The following is a 27,578-nucleotide window of genomic DNA, read 5'->3' as shown; positions in this document are numbered from 1 at the left end:
CTTTGACAAAATTCTGCGCATACCACTATCTGAATTAACTACGCCTATTTATGGAGAAACATGAAACTATCTTATGTAATAAAAAGTCAAGGAAGAATTCGTAAGTACCTGCCGTATGCTATTTTGGCACAAGGACATCAAATTATCTCTTTTATGCAAGAAATTATGTTGCACGAATCGACTTTTTGAGACAGTACAGTAATTTATTTACCTGTATTTACAAGTAAATCCTGCGCACAGACGGACACACAGATAGACAGCGTGCAAATAACCACATTCTTTCGATATTAGAGATGCTGAAAAGTCTGATTACGTAAAAATGATAATAAAAAAAGGTTTACTGTAGAATTACCGGTACAAGAATTTATACTTCGTACGGTATAATATAAACAAAATTGCATCATTGTAGGTAGTAAAAAACTACGGGTAGACTACCATTATGTCCGTACCCTATGTGAACTTCTGATTAATGGTTCCATCTGTCTATATTATCTTGTGCCTGCAGATAAGACATTTAATTTTGTATGATTTTTTTTTCTGTTTAGAGAGATTTCGAATCATTTGGCGCCAGCTCATTTTTTATCTATGATGGTAAAATATATATTGTTTCAAATAAAACTGACAGCTCTATGGACGGATTCCTTATATTAACATCCAGACCTTTAGCCTTCCAGTACGCGAGGAGGAAATACAGAGATAATCAAAACAAAACGAATTAAGAAAATAACTACTTTTTCGTATAAGGTCTGTGGGGTCAATCTGACGTAACATGGGTCGTTTCTGGACGTCACCCTAGTTGCCCCCCGCCAAGATGGCTCTGACAATAAAAGTTGTTCCATACCACTAGAAAACTAAATCAAGATAAGTTCAGTATTAAAGTGGCAATCGACTCGAGCGTGATTGTTTTGTAATAATAGTCAGGTAAGCTCTTCTATATTTGAAGGGTTCAGAACCATAGTGGGCCAAGCACCATTTACTAAAACCGTAGAAAACAAGGGTTAAAATGAAATTATTACCATAATTCAATGGAATCATATAGTAAGTAATATAAAGTATACACATTAAAACTAAATGATATGTCAATCTTCATTGAACTATGATATTCACTTAACTTTAACCCTTCTTTTCTCCGTTTTTAATAAATGGCGCTTGGCCCACTATGGCTCTGAACCCTTCATTTAAAGTCTGTGAATATGGTAATGTTTACTATATATTACAGTTCTTTTTAAATTTACTTTTAGCTGAAGTGGCTGGTTAAATATGAAGCACCTACTATGTGTCAGAAAATTCTGTTAAGTACGCAACGTACAAGTTATGGTCATTGGTTGAAATCCCGCAGTATCTGTGACTTGCGCGATGGTCTTCCATCCAAGCGACCCAGGTTCCGTCCCCAGTCGGTCGCTATGGAATTTGTGGTGGACAAAGCAGATATTACAGAGGGATTTTCTCGGTGCACTGCCGCTTCCCTCTTACATTCTACCAACACTTTCTATCTCTCACCCCTGCGGTGGCTGAGTGGTCAGACCTTCAGCTTGTCATGCAGGCAGTCAGGGTTCGAGTCCCAGTCAAATATGGGATTTTTCATTGAAAGATTGCAATTGGGGTTTTACTCGAGGTTCTCCCGTTTTCATAAAATTCCCCGAACGCAGGTTGGCGACGCACGGAGGGGACAGGTCTAGGCACAAATGAGGTTGCCTGCTCGAAACTGGGTACGCAAAGAACCTTAGTGTAGTCAGCCGGTGTGGGTTTAGGAATGCGCTTAGCTTAAGGGTTAGTGCAATAGATCTTAACAGGTCGCAGTGCCGGTTCGTAGTGCTCCCCTCACGAAATTCAATTCAATTTCACCTCTCCCCCAATTCATCTGCCATCTGCAGTAGTTAAAAATGGACTTGAGTGAAGTCTGAGTGTAACGGTTGCCGATACTGATCTACGGGGTGGGCAAAATAAAACTGGCTCGCGGAAAATATATTTTAAATATATGAATTTATAAGTATAAGACTGACACGGAAATGATCCTGACAATGCAGAAAATCGTGATTTCGATGCAACAATGGGTTGCTGTAACATTTCCGCGCATACGCATCTGCCGCATGCTCTGTCCTGAGCTTCGCTGTGTCTTTACGTTTGAGTGAGTGAGAGGAGCAGACATGTTTAGTGGCCGCTTGAATGCAACACAAAATTGTGCTCACGATAAAACAACACGTGTTCATTGTCGAGTGTTATGTGAAGCACAATTCATGGAGAAGGTGTGCGTAACTGTTTGCGCAAGAGTTTCAGACTGCCTCCAGCAAAGGCTGCAATGCAAAATGGTGTGAAACGGTCTCTGTAGCGAATAAAAACCGTAATTATCCGAAAAGAGTTCGAACACCAGATATAAAACATTGCTCTTATTTTTCGGGCCAGTTTTATTTTGTCCACTCTGCAGAAGGGTTTAGGGCTGCGGGCACTGACTGTGGCTTAGTTATCAAAATAGATCAGAATTTTAGCCACTACTCTTTGAAGTTAAGTGAGTACGGATTTTGTGCAGTGACCAACGTGCTAGATTGTAAACAGACTACTTCCGCATTAAGGACAACAGCCACAGTATGAACATAAAAGAATGATTTCAAAAGTAGGGCTGTGTTGTGTATTACAAAAGAATAAACTCAGTCTTTGCTGTGCACTTTTAAATTAAAATGTCACTGTTTCACAGGCATTACTCTTAATGAAATGTTTAAGCCTATACTACAATAATCTTTGATGTAAAATTTTAACTTCAAAATCATTGCTCTGTTACGTAGTACAAGATTTCAGTGGTCACCGCTAGGAGCACTGATTTAGAGCATTGTTCCATTACTTATCGAATGCCCTAGTATTTTAAAATACAGCTGTGATATTATTAAAAGTAGGAATTTATACCGCAACGTGAGGATATTAGGTTAGAATTTGGCAACGTATAGTTGACATGACAGGAGACTATATTTGAAGTAAATGTTAAATGTTATGTTTTATTTAATGACGCTCGCAACTGCAGAGGTTATATCAGCGTCGCCGGATGTGCCGGAATTTTGTTCCGCAGGAGTTCTTTTACATGCCATTTTAAATCTACTGACATAATCCTGTGCTATCGACCTGGCCTGGGATCGAACCCGCAACCTTGGGCATAGAAGGCCAGCGCTATATCAACTCGCCAACCAGACCGACTATTTGAAGTATGTAATGTCAAAAGTAACCTAAATAAATTTAGTGTGAAACAGTTAACTACATTGCCATCACTTTTCGAATGCCTTAGTATATTTCCTTTCAATCTTTTTGTTTTCCGCCAAAACTTCTTTAGCAGCAAAATTAATATTATTTGAAGAATCCACTGCAAGAATGATGGATGTCATTTGGAATACATTTTGCAGGAGAAGCAATTGAAGGTTTGAAATGCTCAGCGCTCAAAGCTTAACTGTGATTTTCCGATCATTAATGGACAATGACTATCAGTGTTAATGCCATATAACTCTGTATATACATGCTATATGTCTTAAGCTATGCATTGACAGTCTTGGTTCATTTTCGACAAGAAAGTGACATCCATCATTCTTGCAGTGGACTCTTCATTTGTAATATACTGGTATTGATATTCGGCATTTGCGAACTCTGTTTCTTGTAATTTTTCATCCAGATTCTTCTTTTACAGGTACAGAATGCTGTCATCCTTCAATGAATCCAAATTATACTGATTTATTTCCGTTTTTTCTGTATTTTGATCAAATTTGCTATTACTGTAAAATGGGATTAACATTCTAGAATTAAACAGATAATAGTCACTAACACAAGAGGGGTCTCTGAAACTTAATCGTTGTATTTGTCTTATAATATTATAATATAACTGTAAGTAAGTATCTTGAAGCCATGTGAATTAGTGAACGTTGATAAAGTCAATTAAGCAGTTTTAAATAATAGTTTCGTCCTCGTAATTCTATAGACCTTTAGGCCTATAGTAGAGAAATTCCTTCCAAACAGTAATGCTCATTTTACTTATATTTTCATTAATCGCTTCCCAATTACTTATCCACTTTTCATTTTCTTTTCAAGTATAATTGAGATTCTTCCTTTTGCACTCTTATCTTTTCAAATCCCACTGTAAAAATGCGGCCATGATCCTGGGTTTTCTATCCCACATCTTTTTTCTTTCTCTAAGTATAATATATTATATCTTCATTGAGCTTTTCAGTCATTTTGTTTACCTACCACTATATTTTTAATACCTTGTATATTCCAACTTCCTATAATCATCGTCCTTTTCCTCAGCCGTTGTCGTCTTTTTATATTTTCATCCTGTATCGATGAAGATTAAAAAAAACTAACGAACATACTAGAAAGATCGAGCTAACAATGAAAACAACTTTCATCTGTATACTAGAATATGTTATCGGACTTGTTATTTAATAACTTATGAAAAACTGACCATACAAGTTGGGAATTCTTATCGCTGGAGAAGGAGAAACGTTGATAAGGGAACTTGCATAAAAAGTGTCTTAAAGTATGACCCCTGGAGTGCACGAAAAGATAAAAATTAAATCATGGAGAATATGTATCTTAGCAGAAGATAATTAATAACAAGTCGAAATGTAAAAAACAAATCACAGAACTGTTCCTTCAGAATAGCGATCCTTAAATGACACAATTTGCCACAACAATTTAGTTTCTCTAAAAATGATAACAGCTATAATAATGTAAGAAATCATTTAATAATAATAATAATAATAATAATAATAATAATAATAATAATAATAATAATAACCTGATATAACATGTAACTTACCTTCGTAATAGAAAATTCTTCCGCAAAGAGAGGTTCTACGAAAGAATGTAGGCCCTACTGTAAATCGAGGGTACACCGGGATCGAACCCGGGTCCACAGGATTATAAGTCTAGCTCTAGCCGCGAGACCACCGTGGCGGCTTGTAACGTCAATATTGAAGTTAATAAACAACCATTTTTATAAAAAAAAATTACGTTTCTATAGGAAAGAATTATACCATTATCGCTCATTTCATTAAAAACCTCTTTCTTCATGTTTTCTCACTACACGCAATAATTTTGCATGTCCTATCAGCCGAAGTATTTCATTCGTTTGATGATGATATCCGATGAATGGTGGAGGAAGGCTTATAAACGTATTCTTCGTAGTGTATTTCATTGCGTTTTAGCATATTATGGTCACGTGTTGTAATCAATTGTTCCTGTCTGTTGGCAGTTTATTTTGTATTGATTTAATTTTAATCGAATAATGGCTATAGTCTTTCAGAATTGGAGTCGTCCATCACGTCATTTATTTATTTATTTATTTATTTATGTATTTATTTATTTATTTATTTAATCCGACAGGATTAAGGCCATAAGGCCTTCTCTTCCATCCTACCAGATAGCACATATAAATGCAAAAAAGAAATGCAAACACTGATGAAAATAATACAAATTAAATTAGAGCCCTATAGAGGGTCAACAGGGTCAAAAGAACACTATAGAGTCTCATCGAGCTAACACAAGAAAAAAAAAGAAAAAAAAACAGAGATAATAATGATGATAGTGATAACTAATAATAATAATAATAATAATAATAATAATAATAATAATAATAATAATAATAATAATAATAAATACATTACATATTAATTGTCAATTTTACAACAGCATAGGTTCAATATTTACTATATGTTATGGGTTAATCCGAAGTTGCGCAATCTGACAGGTGTTCAACAAGCAATTCCATGAACTAGAACGTGACATTTTAATTTAAATTTGAATTTTGATATTGTCCGACAGTCTCTGACATGTCAGAGAGAGAATTCCAGAGGCGTGGAATCAATATGCTGAAAGATGATGAGTAGAAGGATGTTCTGTGGAGAGGAATAGAGAGAAGGTACATGTTCCGGGTTCGAGGTAGTGAAATGTAAACAAAACGAGATGCTAGATAAGAGGGTGTGGAAGTGTGGATAATTTTAAATAGTAATAAGTGAGAGTTGAAGAATATTCTTTCTTTAAGTGGATTCCAAGACAACAATTCTAGTGACGGTGTTACATGATCGAATTCTCTAATATTACAAACGAAACGAACGCAGATATTGTGAACACGCTGTAGTTTATGGGCAAGATCAGTATTTATATTGGTGAATAGAGAATCGCAATATTCGAAGTGGGACATCACTCAAGTTTATCACAATTCATAAACATTATTAAACTTACGTTGTCTCAAAACCAAAACATTAATTTTATGTAGGTTGTAATGTCCTTTGATTGATTGTACTTTCATACTCTTTCTCTCAAGCTACGTAGGCTATATAAAGAGTGTCCCAACAAGAACGCCGGATTTAATAATGTGAATAAATTCAACAAAACAGATAACAGTGCCACCAAACCAACAAGACAATGGCACAGTGTCCCAACAATATTTGTTATTGTTGGGTTGGCGGCACTGATATCTCCTTTATTATCTTTTTTCTTACATTTATACATAAATTAAATCCGCCGTTCTTGCTCGTACATCTTATATTTTAATACAGGACCTTGTATATATATTATAACAACAAAGAATGAAATATAGAGAGAAAAATGTTAAAGAGCAGAATACTCAAGTATATAAAGAAATTACCTTAGTGCAAGACTAAGTACACATCTCTCTCCAACGTGAAAAGAACGTGACGGAAACAAATTCTGATGAAGGTGAAGGACAACGTTGCACGAGAGGTCAGAACCCCGCAAGCGGACTGTAAACAGTACAGAACGTGTCGTTGTCAGGTGTGACCAAAATCTTGCATGGAAAATTTTGTCCTCGATGATTCGGTTTGGAGTCGAGAGGAATAGGCCAAACGATCCTCACAGATTTCACAATTTCGTCATTTTATTCTGAAAGTCGACGTAATAAAGGACGCTCTGTATCGAAAAAAATGTTAGAAAATTATCATACTCCATCCATCCTGTTATAATTTTTATTATTGCAAGCCTTAAGACAAGGAAAGAACTAGAGTTGAGTCAGTTCAGATCGAGTACTTCAATTTAGCTAATCCATTATGCATACCTCTTGAATAATTCATTCATTCATAGTGTTCTGTCCAAGGACAGGTCTTTCACTGCAAACCCAGCTTTCCCCAATCTTTCTTATTTTATGCCTTCCTCTTTGACCCTCATATGATCCACATGTCTTAATGTTATCTATTATCTGATATCTTCTTCTGTCCCGAACTCTTCTCCGTTTACCATTCCTTCCAGTGCATCCTGCTTCTCAACCAGTAACCCAGTCAATTCCTTTTTTCTCTTTCTGATCAGTTTCAGCATCATTATTTCTTCACCCACTCTTTTCAACACAGCTTCATTTCTTATTCTATCTGTTCATTTCACACGCTTCATTCTTCTCCATATCCACATTTCAAACGCTTCTAGTCGCTTCTCTTCACTTCGTCGTAATGTCCATGTTTTTTCTCCGTTTACCATTCCTTCCAGTGCATCCTGCTTTTCAACCAGTAACCCAGTCAATTCCTTTTTTCTCTTTCTGATCAGTTTCAGCATCATTATTTCTTCACCCACTCTTTTCAACACAGCTTCATTTCTTATTCTATCTGTTCATTTCACACGCTTCATTCTTCTCCATATCCACATTTCAAATGCTTCTAGTCGCTTCTCTTCACTTCGTCGTAATGTCCATGTTTCTGCTCCATACAATGCTACACTCCACACAAAGCACTTCACTAGTCTCTTCCTTACTTATTTCTCCAGATGTCCGTAGAAGATGCTCCTTTTTCTATTAAAAGCTTTCTTTACCATGGCTATTCTCCTTTTGACTTCGACAGCAGCTCATGTTACTGCTTATAGTACACCCCAAGTATCTGAAGCTGTCCACTTGTTCTACTGCCTCATTTAGAATTCGCAATTTTATCTTCTTTACTTTTCTTCATATGATCACGGTCTTCGTCTTGTTGGCATTTATTTTCATTCCATACTGTTCACAGTTGCCATTTAGCTCCAGCATATCCCTTAGTATCACCTCCTCTACGAGTTAATTAAAGAACTGCGAAACGTTAATCATTCCTACAAGGTTACTCACACTGCCTTTCATAAATATGACATTTAAAATTTTACGCAATAGGTACACTAACGTTCAAAGATATCTGATCCGACTAATCGATAGTGATCGATAGTTTGTTGGTGTAAATGTGTATTCTTTAGTTATTCCTTCTATCACTAGACGGCGAAGATAATAGTTACTGTTGCGAACTGTAGATAAATATTCCCGCATTATGGAATTCAATTTTTCAACTGATTGTAAAACATTTCTGGATTTAGCAGGAAACTGCTGTTATTGTCAATTGTGATAATAATTAAGCTAATGCTTAATCTACATAATCATTTTCTCCGACACTTTTTTAACCGTCCCAATAATGGTGCCACCTATTGAGAACTAGCGGAACTGTTTCAAAGTTTGTCAATTTTTTTATATCTTTGGTTCTAACTTATTCCATGGTTTGGAAGTTCGCTTACGCTTACATGATCATAAAATCGTAGGTCGATAGTGATCGATAATTTGTTGCTGTAATTATGGATTCTTTAGTTATTACTTCTATGAATAGATGGCGAACGTAATAGCCACTGTTGCCAATCGTAAATAAATATACCCGTGTTATAAAATTCATTTTTTCATCCCATTCTACTGATTGTAAAACAACACTGAGTTTGGGTGGAAACAGCTGATTTTGTCTATTGGAAGAATAATTTTTGCTTAATCTACATAATCATTTTCCCTTACACTTTTTAACGGCTCCCAATAATGGTGCTACCTATTGAGAACTAGCGGAACTCTTTCAAAATTTGTCAATTTTTCATATTTTTGGTTGTGACTTATCCCGTGGCTGGAAATTTCGCTTACACGATTATAAAATCGTAGGTTGGAAACCTCTGAACACCAGTGTGCATTTCACATCACTATATTAATGACTTTATATTTGAGAATTTTCTCCCAGCATTCTTGAATTCATTACCTCTCCATGAAATATCGGGCTCCAAATTAATACCCTGCCTCTTTTTTGCACTCGTTTTCTGAATATTTCATAATGTTAATTTTCAAATGTATGTCGATGATTAAGAAGTGATACCTCGTATCTGTAAACTTGTAGTAAATAAAAACACTGTTAAAAAAATTAATGTTCCTCAAAACAGACAAACTTTTTATATATACTTCTGCTTTGAAAGATCTACTCGAGGACAAAGTATTAGTTAATTTTGAAACTTTGTGAACACGATAATAATGAAGTTAAACTAAATCACCATTTTTGTAGATACGAGGTATCACTTCTTAGCCATCGATGTGTATATAAAAAATCGTGAACTTATTTTCAACAAAAGTATGCAGACGATTCCTATCATGACTAACCAATCAAAACACTTTTTCATAATCTTTGCTTCGACAGAAGATAGATAGATACTTACATATGAATAAAAAAATGGCGAATTTACAAATTTTATCATTTTTGAACAGTGTTGATGAGACTGTTCTTACTGTAAAGAGTTTTTTCTTTTAATTTTAACGAATTGTTAATGTTACATTTGTTCACCGAAATCAAAGACTGGTGACGAAACCAACCGTAAGTAGAATTAAACTGATAAGAAAGCTATGGAAAGTTAGGTATCTGAACACACAACACAGTCTTTGGACACGCCTGCTCTGGAAACAGCTGTGAGATCACGTAGTGTCGGATCATGTTTGTCAGTGTGGAACAGAAGGATGGGTACACGTCATGTATGTAAATCAAGGATCAATTTAGCAACATCTGTGCTACTTTTGTGTTCCTAAAAAAAATTATACACTCCTGTGACAATCTTAACGTTGTTTTCTAATGTTTTAGTCTTGATAATATCAGGGATAAGCAAAGTAATATTTTTTCTCCAAAGCAGGGGAATTAAATAACTTTAATGTAAAACAGCACTACAAGTCAAGGTAAATATTGAACTTATATAACTTCCTCTTTATTGGTACAATTATTTTCTTAAAATGAACTTTCAATTCGTTATTAAATTAGTAACTCTATATCTACATTTCTTTAAAACAAATCGATGCTAAGGGAAATAATTCAACTGAGAAATGTATGTACCATGTATGAAGGTATAAGTAATGAATCTATCACAACCTTACATTAAACACTTGCTTTTGAGAAGTGTGTATCTATTTTCGCTACACGACACACTAGTCAAATACATAAACGTGAAAACCATTTATAAATTTCCTTAACATATTCTGAGTCCGTATTTCAATATATATAGAGTCGGCCTGGTTGGCGCAGTTGATATAGCGCTGGCCTTCTATGCCCGAGGTTGCAGGTTCGATCCCGGGCCAGGTCGATGGCATTTAAATGTGCTTAAATGCGACAGGCTCATGTCAGTAGATTTACTGGCATGTGAAAAAATTCCGGCACACCGGCGACGCTGATATAACCTCGGCAGTTGCGAGCGTCGTTAAATAAAACATAACATTTTTATATATTTTACAATAATACCCTATTCTCTGTTTATTTTTATGGACAATCTTCGACATCTCCCCATACCACGCAGGGGACTGACGTTTGATTTGCGTTTCGTTTTGTGTCAGATGGGTTAAATGAGGCGATAGACCGAGGTATGTGACAGGGTTAGCGGGTTAGTTGAGAGGATATTTAACTGACGTGAGGCCGAGGAATGTGACAAGATTTAAATGATTTAAATACGTTTTCCCTCGCGAGTGTAGTGGTGGAAGATATCCAAGTTTCACCGAAAGAGATTAGCTTTCGTTTGTTGAGGTATATATATATATATAATATGGAGAGTTTTTGTAAAGTCTGAGATCAGTGAGAGGTTAGTTTGGTTTGGTCATTTTTGGTTTGTTTTAAATATAGGCTATTATATGCGATAGAGATGGGTTATGTTGGTAATAACCTGTTTTAAATAAGAGCGAACGGGCTCTTTTTTTTGGAATGGGAGATCATGAAATTGTATTGTGGAGGAGGGTGTCAATAATAGCGGATGGATTCTGTTTTAAAATGGAATATTTTGAAATTTTGTTGATATCCTATTAGAAATAAGAGCGGAAGGGTTCGTTTTTAAAACGGGATATCGTGAAATTGGTTTTTCGGTAGTTTTATTTGATTGTCGTATTTTTTTTACATCGGCCATATTGTGACGTCATCGTTTCTTAAACTTGGCGAAAAATTAAACGATATCCTTTAGTAAAAAGAATCCCCCAAAGTACATTTTGTCTGAAAATGAGTTTCTTTTTTCAGTAATTGTTTAGAACGATATAGCCACTATTTTCGTAATTTTATTTTTCAAAAAACCTCAATTTTATGACTGCTTTTCAAAAAGAAATCTGTAAAATTTTTCGGAAACTCTTATTTTCAACTATTTTTCACTTCACAAAAAAAAAAAAAAAAAAACAAACAAAAAGGATACATTTTCACAATTAAAAAACCCTAAATTTTACGCCTTCTCTTGAAAAAGAAACTGAATAAACTTATCGTTAACGCGTATTCTCAACAACTATTTTTCACTTCACAAATATAACCCAACTGAGTTAATAAAAACTAACATAACACAACATAAACTACTCTAACCAAACCAGACCAAACCTAATCTAACCTAGGATTAAAATGTACGTTTTTTTAAATGTGAAATGTGTGACTCAACCAGCCCTGAGTTAGTTCTCTTTATACTGACGTATTCCGCCACCTTTTCCTTAGTTATACCAACATAACTTTGGTGGAATTACGAAAGTACCATGCTAGTGTACACTCACGCCATGTCTTGCGTATACGAATCTGTGGCAGGGAAGGTTAGGTTAGGTTAGGTTAGGTTAGGTTAGGTTAGGTTAGGTTAGGTTAGGTTAGGTTAGGCTTGGCTTTTGTTATGTCTTGCGTATAGGAATCTCGTAGGTTAGGTTACTTTAAGCTGTTGTCATGCCTTACATATACGAATCTGTGCAGAATTTTCAAGCACTGGACAAGGGCTGGTGATTTCTTTTGTGATGTTGTCAATACTGGTCTGTATAATGGCGAATTTTTATTTCCGAAATCACCAGAACTGTGCGCTAGTTTCACCACATGTGACATTTTCTTTTTGTTTATTTTATTTTTTGTGAAGTGAAAAATAGTTGAAAATAAGCGTTTCAGGAATACTTTTTTCATTTTCTTTTTGGAAAGCGGGCCTAAAATTCTGTAGTGTTCGGGTAAAGGAGTATGTCATTTTTTTGTCCAGATGGAATTTTGTTCCCCAGATGAACACACAAGTTAAATTATACAAGTGGGTGTGCAAAAATTAAAGAATATTAGCAGTTGATATGTTTTATTTGTGTAGAAAATTATTTGTAATAAGGGTTCCAAGTTTAATTTTCATTCATCTCCGAACTCATTTTTATGACTTATCTCTCTTTACCCAAACATCACAGAATTAGAAAAAAATCGTGAATACATCGTTCTGAACAATTTCTTTTTTCCGTTTGAACCAATAAATCGCTAATTTGTTTTATTTTTTCAATATTCCCTAATTCTCAAGTAGACATGATATACTTCACTTGCATAATTTCCGATTAATATCATCAGTAATACGGAATACGAACGAAATCCATCAGACACTTGTAGAGATCACCATTCAAAGATGACACGATGAAAGCCAGTTTTCGGTATGAGAAATGTTGAATAATAATTCATTTTCGTGAAAATCTCGAAAACAAATTTTTCATCGTCAGTACACTTTGTCTTTCTATCTCAAAGTAACTTCAGTTCATAAAATACCGCAGTGAGAGTCAGTCTATCGTTAGGAAAGAATATTTTGTATATAGAGTATCTCGTTACGAAAGATGTTTAAAGAATGCGGGTGTCTTTCCAGCAAAGTGATCGATTTAATATCCAGGTATGATGATTATATGTTCTGCAGTAACTAAATACTATTTTTTTCTAACTTTACAATACATCAATTTTCATGTAAGAAGACATTCAGTGTTGCACAATACAAGTCCAACACAAGCGTGCTTTGATACAGTGCAACAGGCTGAAGTGTCATAAAATGAACACCATTGAATTTTTCTGCAGATATACTCAGAAGTTAATTCTACATTCTTAATGTGAAACATTTCATGAATTCACATGTCGTTTCAACAGATATGGAACACAGCTTTTCGAAATACTGAGCCATATTATAGGATGACCGTCAGTCATTTTTGTTGGAAAACATAAATACATGGCTTCTTATTTATTGCAATAACGCACGACCTTATAGTACATTATGCAACGAGCCTATAATGGTAGTAATTAAGACGCAAGTATGATTGTTTATGAAACGAGCGCAAGCGAGTTTCATAATTTTCATACGAGCGACTTAATTACCATTATAGTCAAGTTTCATAGGACTTTTTATGCTCGACCATATTTCTAACTTGAAAGTATTCAAAATTATGGTTATGTGCGAACTGACTTGAATTGTGAGATGTACGCAGACGCGAAAGTATTGATTTTTTCCGAGGCCGAATTTCATTGACCTTGGCACAGAATAAGATGAACATTACTCTGGTATAACCTGAATATTGATTTAGAATTGAAAAACAAGATGACAAATTGAATTTATTTGAATATTATTTACAATTAACTCTAATTATTATAGTAACAGAACATAACCTTCTGCGACAGTATTGAATTTCCACCCTCCGTGACTTTTCGCTAATTCTCTTTCGATTACATATCCGAGAATAATCGATACTTGCGGTTTTATAACGGTACAAAGCTGACTTGTTATTGGCTGAGGTTTTATAACGGTACAAAGCTGACTTGTCATTGGCTGAACACCTGTACTTTAATGAGTAGGTGTACTTTAATGAGTAGGTGTACTTTAATGACATGCATTAAAGGACTGCTACCAGGTGTATAATTACTACATTTCGGCATGGTCGAGCATAAAATATATTACAATACAGTAATGGTAGAGTTTTTTTTCTACTAAATTACATGTGTTCACTTTTCTCAAATTTTATGTTTGTAATCTATACTAATAATAAATCTGCAAGCGAAATTTTTCTGGTAATTTTCGATTTTCCAGAAATAATTGGTGTTAACATGTATAATTAATCATCCTGAAACCGAAATTCGCTTTTTTGAAATTTTTGTTTGTATGTCTGTCTGTCTTTCTGGATGTTTGTTACCTTTTCATGCGATAATGGCTGAATGGATTTTGATGAAAAATTGGAACATAAATTAAGTTCGTTGTAACTTACATTTTAGGCTATATGGTATTCAAAATACTTTATTTAAAATGGGGGTTATAAGGGGGCCTGAATTAAATAAACTGAAATATCTCGCTTATTATTGATTTTTGTGAAAAATGTTACATAACAAAAGTTTCTTTAAAAATGATTTCCGATAAGTTTTATTCCAGTCAAAATTTTGATAGGACTGATATTTAAGTCTGTCTGTCTGGATGTGTTACCTTTTCACGCGATAATGACTGAACGGATTTCGATGAAAATTGGAATATAAATTAAGTTCGTTGTAACTTAGATTTTAGACTATATGACATTCAAAATACTTTATTTAAAAGGGAGGTTATAAGAGGGCCTGAATTAAATAAATCAAAATATCTCCCTTATTATTAATTTTCATGAAAAATGTTACATAACAAACGTTTCTTTAAAACTAATTTCCGATAAGTTTTATTCTATACAAAATTTTGATAGTACTGATATTTAATGAGATAAATGAGTTTTAAAATTACAATAACAACGCCACCTAAGGCGCTGTATTGAAATAAAAACAAATGACTTCGTCTATAAGGGGCCTTGGACAATAATCGAAAGCTATTAAACATAGCCTACACAGAGTATTTCTGTGTTTGTATGAAGTAATATCGAAAGCTAATTAATTGTTTAATTTATTATTCCATCTTTGGAAAGTGTAGTTTCTCTAGATGGACATAATTCTATAATGTTATTACAGTAACTTCTGAGTGAAATTTAAGGATATACAAGACTTTTAAAATAACAATACAATACATTTTCACCGCCCCCTCAGATTATAGCGTTGTTGTTCCTGCAGTAACTCCTATGTGCAAAATATAAAATTGTTGAGTAGGAAGAAAAAACACATTTATCCATTCCATGACAATGGTACATAGGAGATTGTGAATTCTTACATTTTAGAAAGAAATATAATTACATATCACTGTTTATGCTGAATCACTATTTAAGTTATTTGAAGGGTTCAGAACCATGGTGTGCCAAGCGCCATGACGTAGAAAACAAGGGTTAAAATTAAGTTATTACCATAATTCAATGGAAACATATAGCAAGTAATATGAAGTATACATATTAAAACTAAATGATATGTCAATCTTCATTAAACTATGTTTGCATGTAGTAACAATTAAGAAACATGTTAAAGGAATTGTCATTACACCAAATGAGTGCTCTCTGGACCAAAATGACCGCATTGTAATTATTTAAATACAATTTAAATTAAGTAACATATTAAACGATTTATCCTTCTATCAAAAACGAATGTTCCCTGGATCAAACGTCCTATTTTAATTATGTAACTACTTTATATTTATTTCTAACAGGTGCAGCGGAGCGCACGGGTACGGCTAGTAATTTAATAAATGCAAAATGCAGGAACGAGATGATGTAATTTCTCTTCTATAGGCTGTACTTACTTACAAATGGCTTTTAAGAAACCCGCAGGTTCATTGCCGCCTTCACATAAGCACGCCATCGGTCCTTATCCTGTGCAAGATTAATCAAGTCTCTATCATCATATCCCACCTCCCTCAAATCCATTTTAATATTATTCTCCCATCTACGTCTCGGCCTCCCCAAAGGTCTTTTTCCCTCCGGCCTCCTAACTAACACTCTATATGCATTTCTGGATTCGCTCATACGTGCTACATGCCTTGCCCATCTCAAGCGTCTGGATTTAATGTTCCTAATTATGTCAGATGAAGAATACAATGCGTGCAGTTTGCAGTTCTGCGTTGTGTAACTTACTTCCGTAACTTCATCCCCCTTAGTCCCAAATATTTTCATAAGAACCTTTTTCTCGAACACCCTTAATCTCTGTCCACGTCTCACAACCATACAGAACAACCGGTAATAGAACTGTTTTATAAATTCTAACTTAAAGATCTTTTGACAGCAGACTAGATGACAAAAGCTTCTCAACCGAATAATACAACTCATAAAATCGAGCTGTTAACACTCATACACCTTCTTACCCTTTGAACTGTATATAACTTACAACTGTCAGTATTTTTTTACTTGGTTATTTAACGACGCTGTATCAACTTCTGGGTTATTTAGCTTCTATGGAATTAGTTATAGCGAGACAGTACTTGGCAATATGAGGTCGAGGATTTGCCATACATTACATGACATTCGCCTTACATTTGGGGAAAACCTCAGAAAAAACCCAACTAGATAATCAGCCCAAGCGGGAATCGAACCCACACCCGAACGCAACTCCCACTATTAGTATTACTTCAGCACCACTTAATTCTCCTTCCCTTTGTGATGAACACGATTCAAAATCGGAAAACAAGATAACAATTAGTATGTTTTTCACAGCCCTAGTTATTATCAATACCATTAACCTTTCTGTTTGAAATTATAGAACTAATGTAACTGAATGTGAGATCGGAAGATCACAAGCCATTGGGAGGATTGGTTCTAAAACAGAATGGGCGAAAGGATTTATCTTGAATTTGCTTATGATAATAGCGGTGGTGAAGTTGACTTCAGTTGCGGAAGACTGAGAAAAAGTACAAGAAAGAAGAGAAATGGAAGAGGAGGACATCCATTACAGGCGTTAGTTACAAAGAGAAACATTATTTTTTATCGCCAGTGAGAAACAGTCTTGTGGTATATGTCTTACTCATTCTATTGATCGAATTAAATGTGACCCTTAATTCGGGACTGAAAATGTAAACGTACGATAAAGTACATTCTATCTAAAGATGAACTCCGCACTGCTTCCTTAAGCCAAGGCTACGGAAGCTAACAGCTGTTATTCATACAGCCACCGAACCACATACTGTCCAGTCTGTTGATGACGTTAGATCGCTGGATACTGGATAATCTGTCTAGAACAGTTATCCAGATCCACCATTGCGACAGCTTGACACAATAATAATGAATATTTATTAATGTATACGATAATTTGCTAGTCCTTTTTGTGTCTCCTTCCCCTTTCTCTCCCTTCTCTTAAACAGCTTATCTTTCACAGATCAAGGGGTACTATAAATTAAATAGTTACTAGTTGCTGGTGTCCATTCAGTATTCGCTGCCATAACAATGAGCGTCAAGAAGTCAGGGGGATCTTTCAACAGAGAACAATGGACCATACTCGGTGTCATTGGCAGCGTGCACTTCGGCTGTGCCATCTGTATCTCCCTGCAGGCGCCCTTTTACCCCGCCGAGGTAAGCCAATAGAGTGATTAAATAACAACTTAGTATAAATCGCGATAAGTAATTTGCAAAAGAATTCTCAATCCTTGGAAGAAATTGGAAGCACGTCTTAGAATAAAACGCTCATAATTTCCTTAATTTCCAATACATAAGTAATTTAATATAATATCGTAATTTTATTTAGAATGGAATCAAACAATTGTGTATAGAGAAGTTCAAAAATTTCTAATGGAATCCATTATCTGAAAAATGTTTTGAGTTTAATCATATGAACAAATTTCACATGATACCAAATGTGTGGTGATATTTATATTTTCATAAGTTATTACTAGAGACCGGATTTTAAAGGGAGTCCCTTTTTCTATTTCAACACGAAACATGAAATAATTAATTACGTTGTTGAAAACTATCTTCCACCGACCAAATTGTGTGGTTTTTACGTCCCTTTTTCAGTCCATTTTCCTTCCCCCCCCTTTTTTTAAAAACATCTCTTATTTTAGTCCTTTTTTGACAGAATATCGCAAACGTTTAGATAATTTTCCTATATTTTTTTTCCGATAGGCCTATAACTTCCTGAGCAAGCAAAAATAAATATCGTTTTTCTTCTGATTCACATTGAAAAACTAATAAAGTGTGCTGATTTACAGTTCAAGATAAAAAGAAAATTTTCACCTCTGGTTTCAGTTGATTTTGAGCGGTCATTTTCTGTTTATAAAGACATTCTGCATTCAAAGAGGCAGAATCAATCAATCAATCTAATTAATGTATCCAGCTTTTTGCTGACAACATAAAGTCCACTATAGTCCACTGTAGTCTATTCAGTTGTTATTTTTCACGAGAAATGAAGGTTATTTTGATCGGTGTTCATTATAGATATCTGTTGCTAGTAGCCAGAGTTGGGGTGTAGTCAATATATACTGCAGGGCTGTGTCTTCTGTAACTGGTACTGATGATTTTAATTTACTTCTTTTGTGGTTTATGGATGGACAGTATTGAAGAATGTGTTCCAGATCTTCATCATGATTATTACACCACAGACAAGTAGAATTATCAGAAATGTGAAAACGGTGTAGATACAATTGTGTGACAATGCGACCTGTTTTGGCTCTTGTTAAAAATGTTAGAACATGTATGGGCAAGTTTTTGTACATTTCTAGGCAGAATCCTATTGAAACATATTGTAATATTGATTGTAATCAAATACAACACTTTCCTTATGTTGTGAAGCGATAAATATAAGCTTGTGTGTGCTATGTGTATCCATGAATGTGCTGAAGTGTGTTTTCAATTAAAATAGCACACTTTTGAGGGAGTAATATAGTTCTTTTTGAAGTCCTTTTTTGACTATATCAAATACAACACTTTCTTTATGTTGTCAAGAGATATGTGTAAGATTGTGTGTGCCATGTATATCCATGAATGTGCTGAAGTATTTTTTTGGGAGTAATATAGTCCTTTTTCAAGTCCTTTTTTTTTGGCTATAACTTTCAATTTTTTTTATCTTTTTTTGATGAAAAATGTTCCCTTTAAAATCCGGTCTCTAATTATTACACTTTATCAGCAGGGTAGAAAACGTGTTGGTATAACATACTGCGCATGCTCAGTAAGCACTGAACTGGAACTTGGAAAATTCAGGTGGCCCAAATTTTGTTTCTAGGTCTGTGCCTGTTTAGCAGAGGTCGCTAACTGAATGTGGTTAAATATCCCCGCAGCTTTGCACTTGTTTATATTTCAGTATGCACGATTTTTTGCTGACTTAATTGTGCTTATCAGCATTAATTTATTTCTGCTTCAAAACTATTTGGCACGTTAATAAAATATTAATACATGTAAATACTTCAAAATTTGTATCCGAGAAAAAATAAAATTATCTACAAATGTTTATAATTTATTATACATGCGTTGTTTGTAACATTTTAAGAAAGCGAAGAAGTAAATTAATTTTATTTATGGATCTGTTATAATAATTTTAACACTGTACCGTAAACTGGGGTTACTTTGAACACAGAGGAAACTTTGAACATTTTTTTCAGATAATCATATTTAGGTTTCTATATGCTGCACTTGTTACAGATGGAAGTAGCCTATATTATCATAAAAATAATTCTCATACCAAATTTACCTCCATCTAACAAGTGTAGCATCTAGAAACCTAAATATGATTTTCTGAAAAAATGTTCAAAGTTTCCTCTGTATTCAAAGTAACCCCAGTTTACGGTACCTAAGAGTAAAATAATTGAATTGATCAGACGTGTATCAAATTTGGAAAGTACAGGCTATTTTTGTTATACTCCACAAAAATTCTTGAACTCCGCATTCGAGGGAAAAACATACTATTTTGAAGATTTAGATGTCGACAAATCAAGTGAAATTTGAGAATACTTGCAGTGAAGAACTTAGGCCTATCATAATTGATTATTGTCGAGAGTGCAGGAATATTTCGTTCTTGAGTTACGCAGTTACATACTTATGGACTTGAGATATTTTGTTTACTTCTTGCGTTTACTAGATCATAATAAGATATTAAACGATACATATTTTATTATAAAATTTACGATTATACTTTTCGTAGTTGCGAAATGGATTTATTTAAAGTAAAATTAATATATCTAGAGAAAATACAATATATAACTTTGTATTTCAGGCAGAACACAAAGGAGCCTCGGCTACTGAGTATGGTTTAGTGTTCGGCATCTTCGAACTTGTGTCCTTCCTAAGCAGTCCAATGCTAGGCAAATACGTAAGTAATTATTGTTGACCTGGTGTTCTTGTCCTTTAAGAAGTATTCATTTAAAACTTAAAAAAAGTCACTGTCCTATAGAAGGTTTTCTCATATTATAAAGACCACTAAGCAATTTCGAATCTTTCTTATTTTCCTTCAGCTTACTTACATATGTAGCCTATATTCATATTGAAATAAAACAATTTCAAATATGAGAGAAATATAATAATATTAAATTATATAAAATATACCTAATTGAATTAGTAGGTCTACATAACATAAATTGCATAATAGGCGCAAATAAAATAACTGAATGCTACAAAATGTAATCTGTACAACAAATTTACAGTTGAAATACTCTTATGTTATTGATGGTAATTTCAAAATATTTTACTTCATTAAAACCTGTAAAAAAATGCACTTATGGACAGAATTTACTTCGCAGAACCCTTAAAACATTTTTCACGCCCAGACAGACAAGGAAAGTGTTTAACTTCTTGTTTATTGTTTATTCTACTTTTTTTTTTACAAAGAAAATACTATTAGCCTCGTGGAAACTTCCTCACCCAAAATAAACTTTTTCTTAGGTGCCAAATGAAAAATTGTTTCAAACAAAAATTAAAGTTAGGTACAATGGGGAATTAATACTATGGTTAGGCCTATATCTTTTTTGTAATCTTGTTAATTAACCCTCGACACTTCTTTCCTGACTTCACACCATATTTTATTGTAAATATCTACATCCATATACCTACTACTCCGAAAAGTTCCAGTAACCTAGAGATGCTAACCTTGGTTATTTTAGTTCCCTTTACAATTAAAATTACTATTTCATAATTGCTTATTGATTTTTTTTCATATTGCTTGGGTTTGTGGATGGCCCCAGCTATAAAACATATCTTTATTTTCTAGTTAGAATTATTTTGCAGTGATAGTGTCATCTTGTAAACAAAGTGAACATGTACTTTGAAAAGTGAACAAATTAAATAAATACAGCATAAACTGTCATTTAGGCTATGAGTAAAATGTTGCAAGTTCAAGATCAATTATTTGTATTTGTAAAGTTAGCTTCTTGTTCTTTCTACTGGAGCAGGTGATGAGACTAAATTAATCAATTTTATAAACAAAATAATTAACATTTGATGCAATAACAATTTCCTTTCTGCGTTATATTTCGAGGAAAGTGAATGTGTTCTTTGATAATTGAAAACCTAAAAATGCAGATACAGAATAAATAGTCTACCATTAAACTAATTTAATTAATTAATTATTTGTTTAAATGCAGTGAATAATTCTAGGTGCAATAAACACTTTCAGTTTGCTTATACTGTATTTATATAAATGCATTGTTGTTGCTTAGTCAACTGTCCAAAGATAGGTCTGAACCTCACAAGTGATACCAAGAAGGTACTTATGAGGCAACTAGGCCAGGATATAATGGGTTAAGGAAAAATTCATTTATCTATAACATATCGTAAGTATTAACAATATTATATATTCTTGGGGTCAGAAAAGACCCAGATAAGTAGTATGAAATTGTAGAGCAGCTAAGATATGAGGGTTAAGGAGATATGAGTAATGAATTCATTTTTTAGAAAAGTCACCCAGACTCTGCCCTGAAATAATTCAACATGTGACTCTCCAAGTCATGTTTACGCAAAATACATAACCCTTAGCAATAATAATAATAATAATAATAATAATAATAATAATAATAATATGTTATTTACACACTCGACGTTTTAGTTTTGACGTAATTGTCCGTGATAAACATCGTGAAAAGGGGATCGTATCCACTATGGAAGTGATATTGAATAGCGGAGAAAAAATCAGGTGGGAGAAGCATGTCAACAAGAAATGAGATTACTACTGTTTCCTACCTCAAACTACTTTATTAATTAAAATAAAACTCACCTTAAGATTTGTATATGAATGTGCCTTCATAAGCTTTATCCGAGTACAGCTGCAACTTGATTGGATTTTTTTCACAACTCTTCGAACCCGACACAATTTTTTATATGCTCTAAGAAGACTCGTGTTTGCTAAACGTTATTATAACATTGTTCAAATCTGCCACATCGTTAGAGTTGCACGTGAGCCCTTTTTTACCCGATTCGTATACACGGCCAACGACAAAGCTTTTGGAAATAACTAGTCACATAGCCATTTATGTTCCTCATAACAACGAGGTTTAAATTTTCTAGTGAAAGGTTTAGAACTTGCATTTTCACTATTACAAACTTCCTTGAAACAAAGCACTAGTGTTGGATGTTGGTTTAATTATCACATTTGTCGTCGTTTTTTTCTATAAAGAAAATGTGTTTAAACTTAAAGTAAGGAACACACAAAACATTAAATCATCCATTGAATTCATTATCATACACGAAATAACCATAAACTTACGAATAACCGTACACATAACTCTATAATATAATAATCACAGGAATAGGCTACCAAGTGTTAATATCCAAGACCGCGCTACAACTGGCGAACTGGCGCCAAAAATTGAAATAGCATGCATGCCAATTGCCAACACATCTTACTTCAAACAAATCAAGAAAATTTAAGACGTCCCAGCATTATGTTGAGACTGAAACGAAAATCATGACCAACACATGAGTCAGGTCGTTGCCTAAATCTCGTCAGATATGGTTGGGTATTTCGTGGTATTTCCTCATCCCTCTTCTGAGTGGACTGTTCTTGGATGCGCTAGGTCTCGTTCTCTGAAAACGCATCATAGCCGTGAGTGCCGATGCCGTGAGTTTCTTAAGCGGCCGAGCGCGAGCGCAAGGAGATAGGTTTTCGATAAAAGTGTTAATGCAACCAAACAATACAAAATTAGAGATTACAATTATTACAAACAATATAATGAATGCATTAACTTTGAAACAAATACATATGTACCGGTATGTTGAAAAAATTAGGCGACTCGGCATTTCAAATCAGGGACGTCGCTAGGGCGGTGCGAAAGGGTGCGCAAGCACCCCATAAAAATCTGAGCACCCCTTTCCGCACCCCAAAGGGCAATTTATTAAAAAAATACTAGGCATAAGTTATTTTGAAGAACAAAAACAAACAATTTCTTGGATGTGAAAAAATTACGTCCCTTAATATATCGTTATGGATATGCTGACCAATGATGATGATAATAATAATAATAATAATAATAATAATAATAATAGTAATAATACATAGTAATATTAATAAACCGATGTATAGTATGCGCGCAAGTGCATGAGAGAACGTTTTGGATTTTTTATTTACCACCTTTTTACAACTCGCACCCCATTTTTAAATCTCGCACCCCATCCGCACCCCCCTTGCTCTGATCCTGGCGACGTCACTGTTTCAAATGCATCAGTGGAGAACCGCCACTAATGTCACCATATACTCTTCATTCAATGAATCATTTAAACTCTTCAAGACCTGCTGTTAAAAATGTATCACAATGTATCATTCTAATAAACAAAACATTGAGGGATCCAAGAGAAGTATGGGACTCATACTGTACGTACTTACTGCAAGTTCGAGGTAAAATGACACTTTGTAGCCCTTCGGTACTACTACTAAAACAAAACACTTACATGTTCTACTCAAAGTGGTGATTATTATAATTAATGCATAACTACAATCTTTGAATGAATGACGCCCCTAGATCGCTCTAGTATTGCTTACTGAATGGATGTGCAAGCATTAATATAATACGTTGCTGCATGTCCTCTGATGGTGTTGGAACATTTCGGTAGTCAGTGTTCTTCACAAATCCCCAAAGAAAAAAATATAGTGGCGGAAGCTCAGAAGAATGAGCAGATCAACTAACTGACCTATCACGTCCAATCCACCTATTAAGTTATTTTCGAGCCAGAACACAATGGGCTGTTAAGGTGTTTTGAGCTGGGCATTCATCATGCTGGTACCACATAACCATTCTGTTCCTCAAAGGTATGGTCTCCAAAAGATTAGGAAGAATGATTCTTAAGAATCTGGCCATGTATGGTACCGTTTATGAAATAAGGTCCAATAAAGGCATTTCAATGCTACAAAGTGTAATTTTCGTACTTGCATTAAGTACATATGAGTTGCATATTCTTTTTCTCCCTTCATGTTCTGTTTATTAGAATGGTACATTCTGATGCATTTTTGAACAGACGTTGAAGAGATTAAATGATTCATTGAATGAAATATACATTGTGTCATTTAAAGAAATGAAGTCATTGCTGGAATCTCTGTAATGTACAAGGATACAAGAAAGACACATTCATAGTACCTATTAATTCCCTGTTGTACTTAAATTAATTTTAAAGCAATTTTTCATTTCGTGCATAAAAAAACATTATTTTAGATGAGCAAGATAAATCAGACACCTGTATATAGTGTCTACATCCATTCTTAACAATTTTCAGGAAACGCCAAAAACTGATAACTTTTTTCCTAATTGTTTGCAGTGTTCGTCATATTTAAAGCTTACTGTATTTATGGAAGGAAAGAGGGAATTTAGGCACAACATTCATTAGAAAATTGCTAGAGACATTTAGGTAGATGACGAAACCGCCATTATCTCCATTTAAAAAAAAATGGATTTAGACAGTTTTGTAATTGGACGCTATTTATTGTTATGTTAATAAATTAATTTTTTTATTTTGTGAAACTCTTAATGTCACAAATGTAAGGTTTACCTTCTTAAATACGTGACAAAACTACATGAACACTTTTAGAAACATTTTTTTGTATGAATTAACAACATTAGTAACTTATTTATCTCTATGCTTTAAAAAAATTCTATAATATATATAAAACACCACAGTTTACCTCGTAAGCATAATTTTTTTACATGAATTTCACAATTGATGTACCGGTATTAATTTATTTTATGTAAGAATGCGAAATGTTTCGGAAGTTGTTCTGTTCAATTTATCTTCGAAAAAGCTAAATTCATCTTAGCTATGGAAGTTTTACTCGTACGTGTATAGTAAATTTCCTATATGTACTAACATATGGCTTACATTATATTGTATATTTATCCTCACAGTAATTACAGTAAGATGTATAAAAATATTTTTGTCTTGCATAGTAACTCCTCTCTTTGTGGACTAGTAGTCCCAGAATTTTATTTTTGTCTTCTTGTATTATTTGCTTACCATAATATTTGGTAAAATGAAATGTGAAATTGTAATACTTGGTCAATAGGTATAATATTCCATTAACTGGAGAACTAAATTGTTAACTGTAGACAAAATCTTTGAAAATCTACAGAGTATTACTATTTGTAACGAGAGATTAAAGCTTAAATTAATAAATTGTTAACATTCTTATTTTATTTCAGTTGGACCTAATTGGACCAAAATTTATGCTGAATTCCGGAATTTTTATTGCATCGTCATGTTCCATTCTCTTTGGGTAAGATATATTTCAACTTCTTTTTAAAACCTTTGCTTTTTTATTTTTCGTTCTAATTATTAATTTCCATTTTCAAATGTTTCCATCCTTGCCATATATTAATTTTATTATTTCATGAATAAAATAAAATTAGTTTTGAAAATTATTTCACATTTTTATAATTTAACATAAATTATTATATTTCTAACTACATCAAATTTCAGTCTAAAATTGCGAAATTTCTTTATATAAATTTCGCTGCACTTCCTTTGTACTCAACATTTGTTATAGCTCATGAATAATTTTGTGTTTCAGCCTATAGAATAGTCTATGCACTGTATTTTACATTATAGAGGAAGACTTACCTTCATTTTACTGGTCACATTCCAATGAAAACTCTCAAATCCAGAATTTGACTAGCTCTTCTTAGAGTCCTTACTAGAAATGTTCAATCAAATCATTCGAGGAAACACAAATATGCTAAAAAATGTATGATATCACTAATTTTGTTATATAAATTGACATATGGAAAGTGATATAATCAATTAAGAAAATATAGAACTTAGAATCGCTTATCATTGCTTAATTAATGGAATAGACCATACTTAGATTTGTTAACACTAATAATTCTCTTCAGAAATTACTAAAAGAAACATATAATACATGATAGTTCATATGTTATAAAACCATAGGCTACTAGACTTGGTGCCAAAACACGTGGACTTCATTGCACTGTCATTTACTATCCGCATCATAGAAGCTCTGGGAGCTTCTGCTGCCACAACGGCAGCATTTGCCATCACAGCTGCAGTATTTCCTGAATCTGTGGCCACCACATTTGTAAGTATTTTTTCTGGACAAAGTAGTTATAACTTTATCAATAAGATTAGCAAATTCAGAAATTTACTCGTACCTTGTGACTTTAATTTTGAGACAGAATGAAAAGAAAACAATATTACTTACTCATGGTGTAGTTGTATTTTAGTCATACATGTAGGATTAATATTTTTCAGTGTCTTTTTAATAATTAAATTAATTTAACATGACTAGTAAAAACTATTCTTAACTTGAACAATACAACAACATAAATATTGTTGTAACTTTTTTCCAGGCTACCCTCGAAGTATTCTATGGATTGGGATATATTGTTGGACCAATGATTGGGGGAATTCTGTTTTCAGTAAGTATAACGTTAATTGAAATGAATATGTATGCCTGTACAACAAAATTCACTCTCAAGCTCATACACATTCAGTTGTAAGGAAAACTTGTGAAAAATCACATTTCTGTGCAAGTTATTAGTATGTTTCCTTGTTACCTATCTATCATTAAATGAATTTTTAGATGGTTATCTTTAATTCATCGTATGTAGTTATTATTATTATTATTATTATTACTATTATTATTATTATTATTATTATTATTATTATTGGTAGCAATGGTTGTGGTTATCAGTAGTAGTTACCATCAGCAACTGAATAGGACAAAAAATAGAAATACATCTACAAGCAGAGGCGTATACTGGTTAAAGGGTTTGGGCTACCGCTGACCCTATTATTACACAAAATATATCTAACAATTATTTTAATTTTAATTACTATGGTAAAACTAATAATACACAATTATTACATTATGTTATATTATAAACTTTTTCTTTTGTAAATTCCTTGGGCTACCGCCGGTAGCCCCGGTAGCCCGCAAAATACGCCCCTGTCTACAAGGTCCTAAATGGAATTCGTTATTAACAATATTTCATTACATCCTTTTGTAGCTGGGTGGTTATATCCTACCCTTCGTCATCATGGGCGCATTTCTTATGGTAGATGCAGTAATTATATACTTCATTCTACCCCCTATTGACAAAGAACGAAACAACGGGCACTCAGAGGGTGAGTACTTTATAATCGATATTTCTTATAAGAGCTAATACCTGCTATGAATGATCAATGTAATGTTTTATATCACTTTCACTTTTGTCATTAGAATCACTATAGAATTGTCACTTCTTCAACAAAACAATTAAAGTTACAGAATAAAAACAAGAAATTA

General features: G+C 33.7%; 1 protein-coding gene across 2 annotated transcripts in view; it reads left to right on the top strand.

The window, feature by feature from the left end:
• The first annotated feature begins 865 nt into the window (after nucleotides 1-865).
• LOC138700006 (MFS-type transporter SLC18B1-like) overlaps nucleotides 866-27,578 on the top strand; it is a 46,195-nt gene continuing 19,482 nt past the window's right edge. Inside the window, exons 1-7 of one of the 2 annotated variants that reach the window (XM_069826275.1) lie at nucleotides 866-921; nucleotides 17,250-17,443; nucleotides 20,076-20,171; nucleotides 25,477-25,550; nucleotides 26,222-26,369; nucleotides 26,641-26,709; nucleotides 27,301-27,418. In XM_069826275.1, coding sequence (XP_069682376.1) covers nucleotides 17,318-17,443; nucleotides 20,076-20,171; nucleotides 25,477-25,550; nucleotides 26,222-26,369; nucleotides 26,641-26,709; nucleotides 27,301-27,418 — 631 coding nt within the window. In that variant the 5' untranslated portion in view covers nucleotides 866-921; nucleotides 17,250-17,317. Of the gene's footprint in view, nucleotides 922-9,868; nucleotides 9,959-17,249; nucleotides 17,444-20,075; nucleotides 20,172-25,476; nucleotides 25,551-26,221; nucleotides 26,370-26,640; nucleotides 26,710-27,300; nucleotides 27,419-27,578 lie in introns of those variants that run through there. The other variant, XM_069826276.1, reaches the window with a different exon arrangement.

The sequence above is a fragment of the Periplaneta americana genome, chromosome 5 (genome assembly GCF_040183065.1).
Source record: "Periplaneta americana isolate PAMFEO1 chromosome 5, P.americana_PAMFEO1_priV1, whole genome shotgun sequence".
Taxonomy (NCBI): domain Eukaryota; kingdom Metazoa; phylum Arthropoda; class Insecta; order Blattodea; family Blattidae; genus Periplaneta; species Periplaneta americana.
The sequence above is the reverse complement of the archived record's forward strand: the minus strand, read 5'-3'. Positions and strand labels throughout refer to the sequence as shown.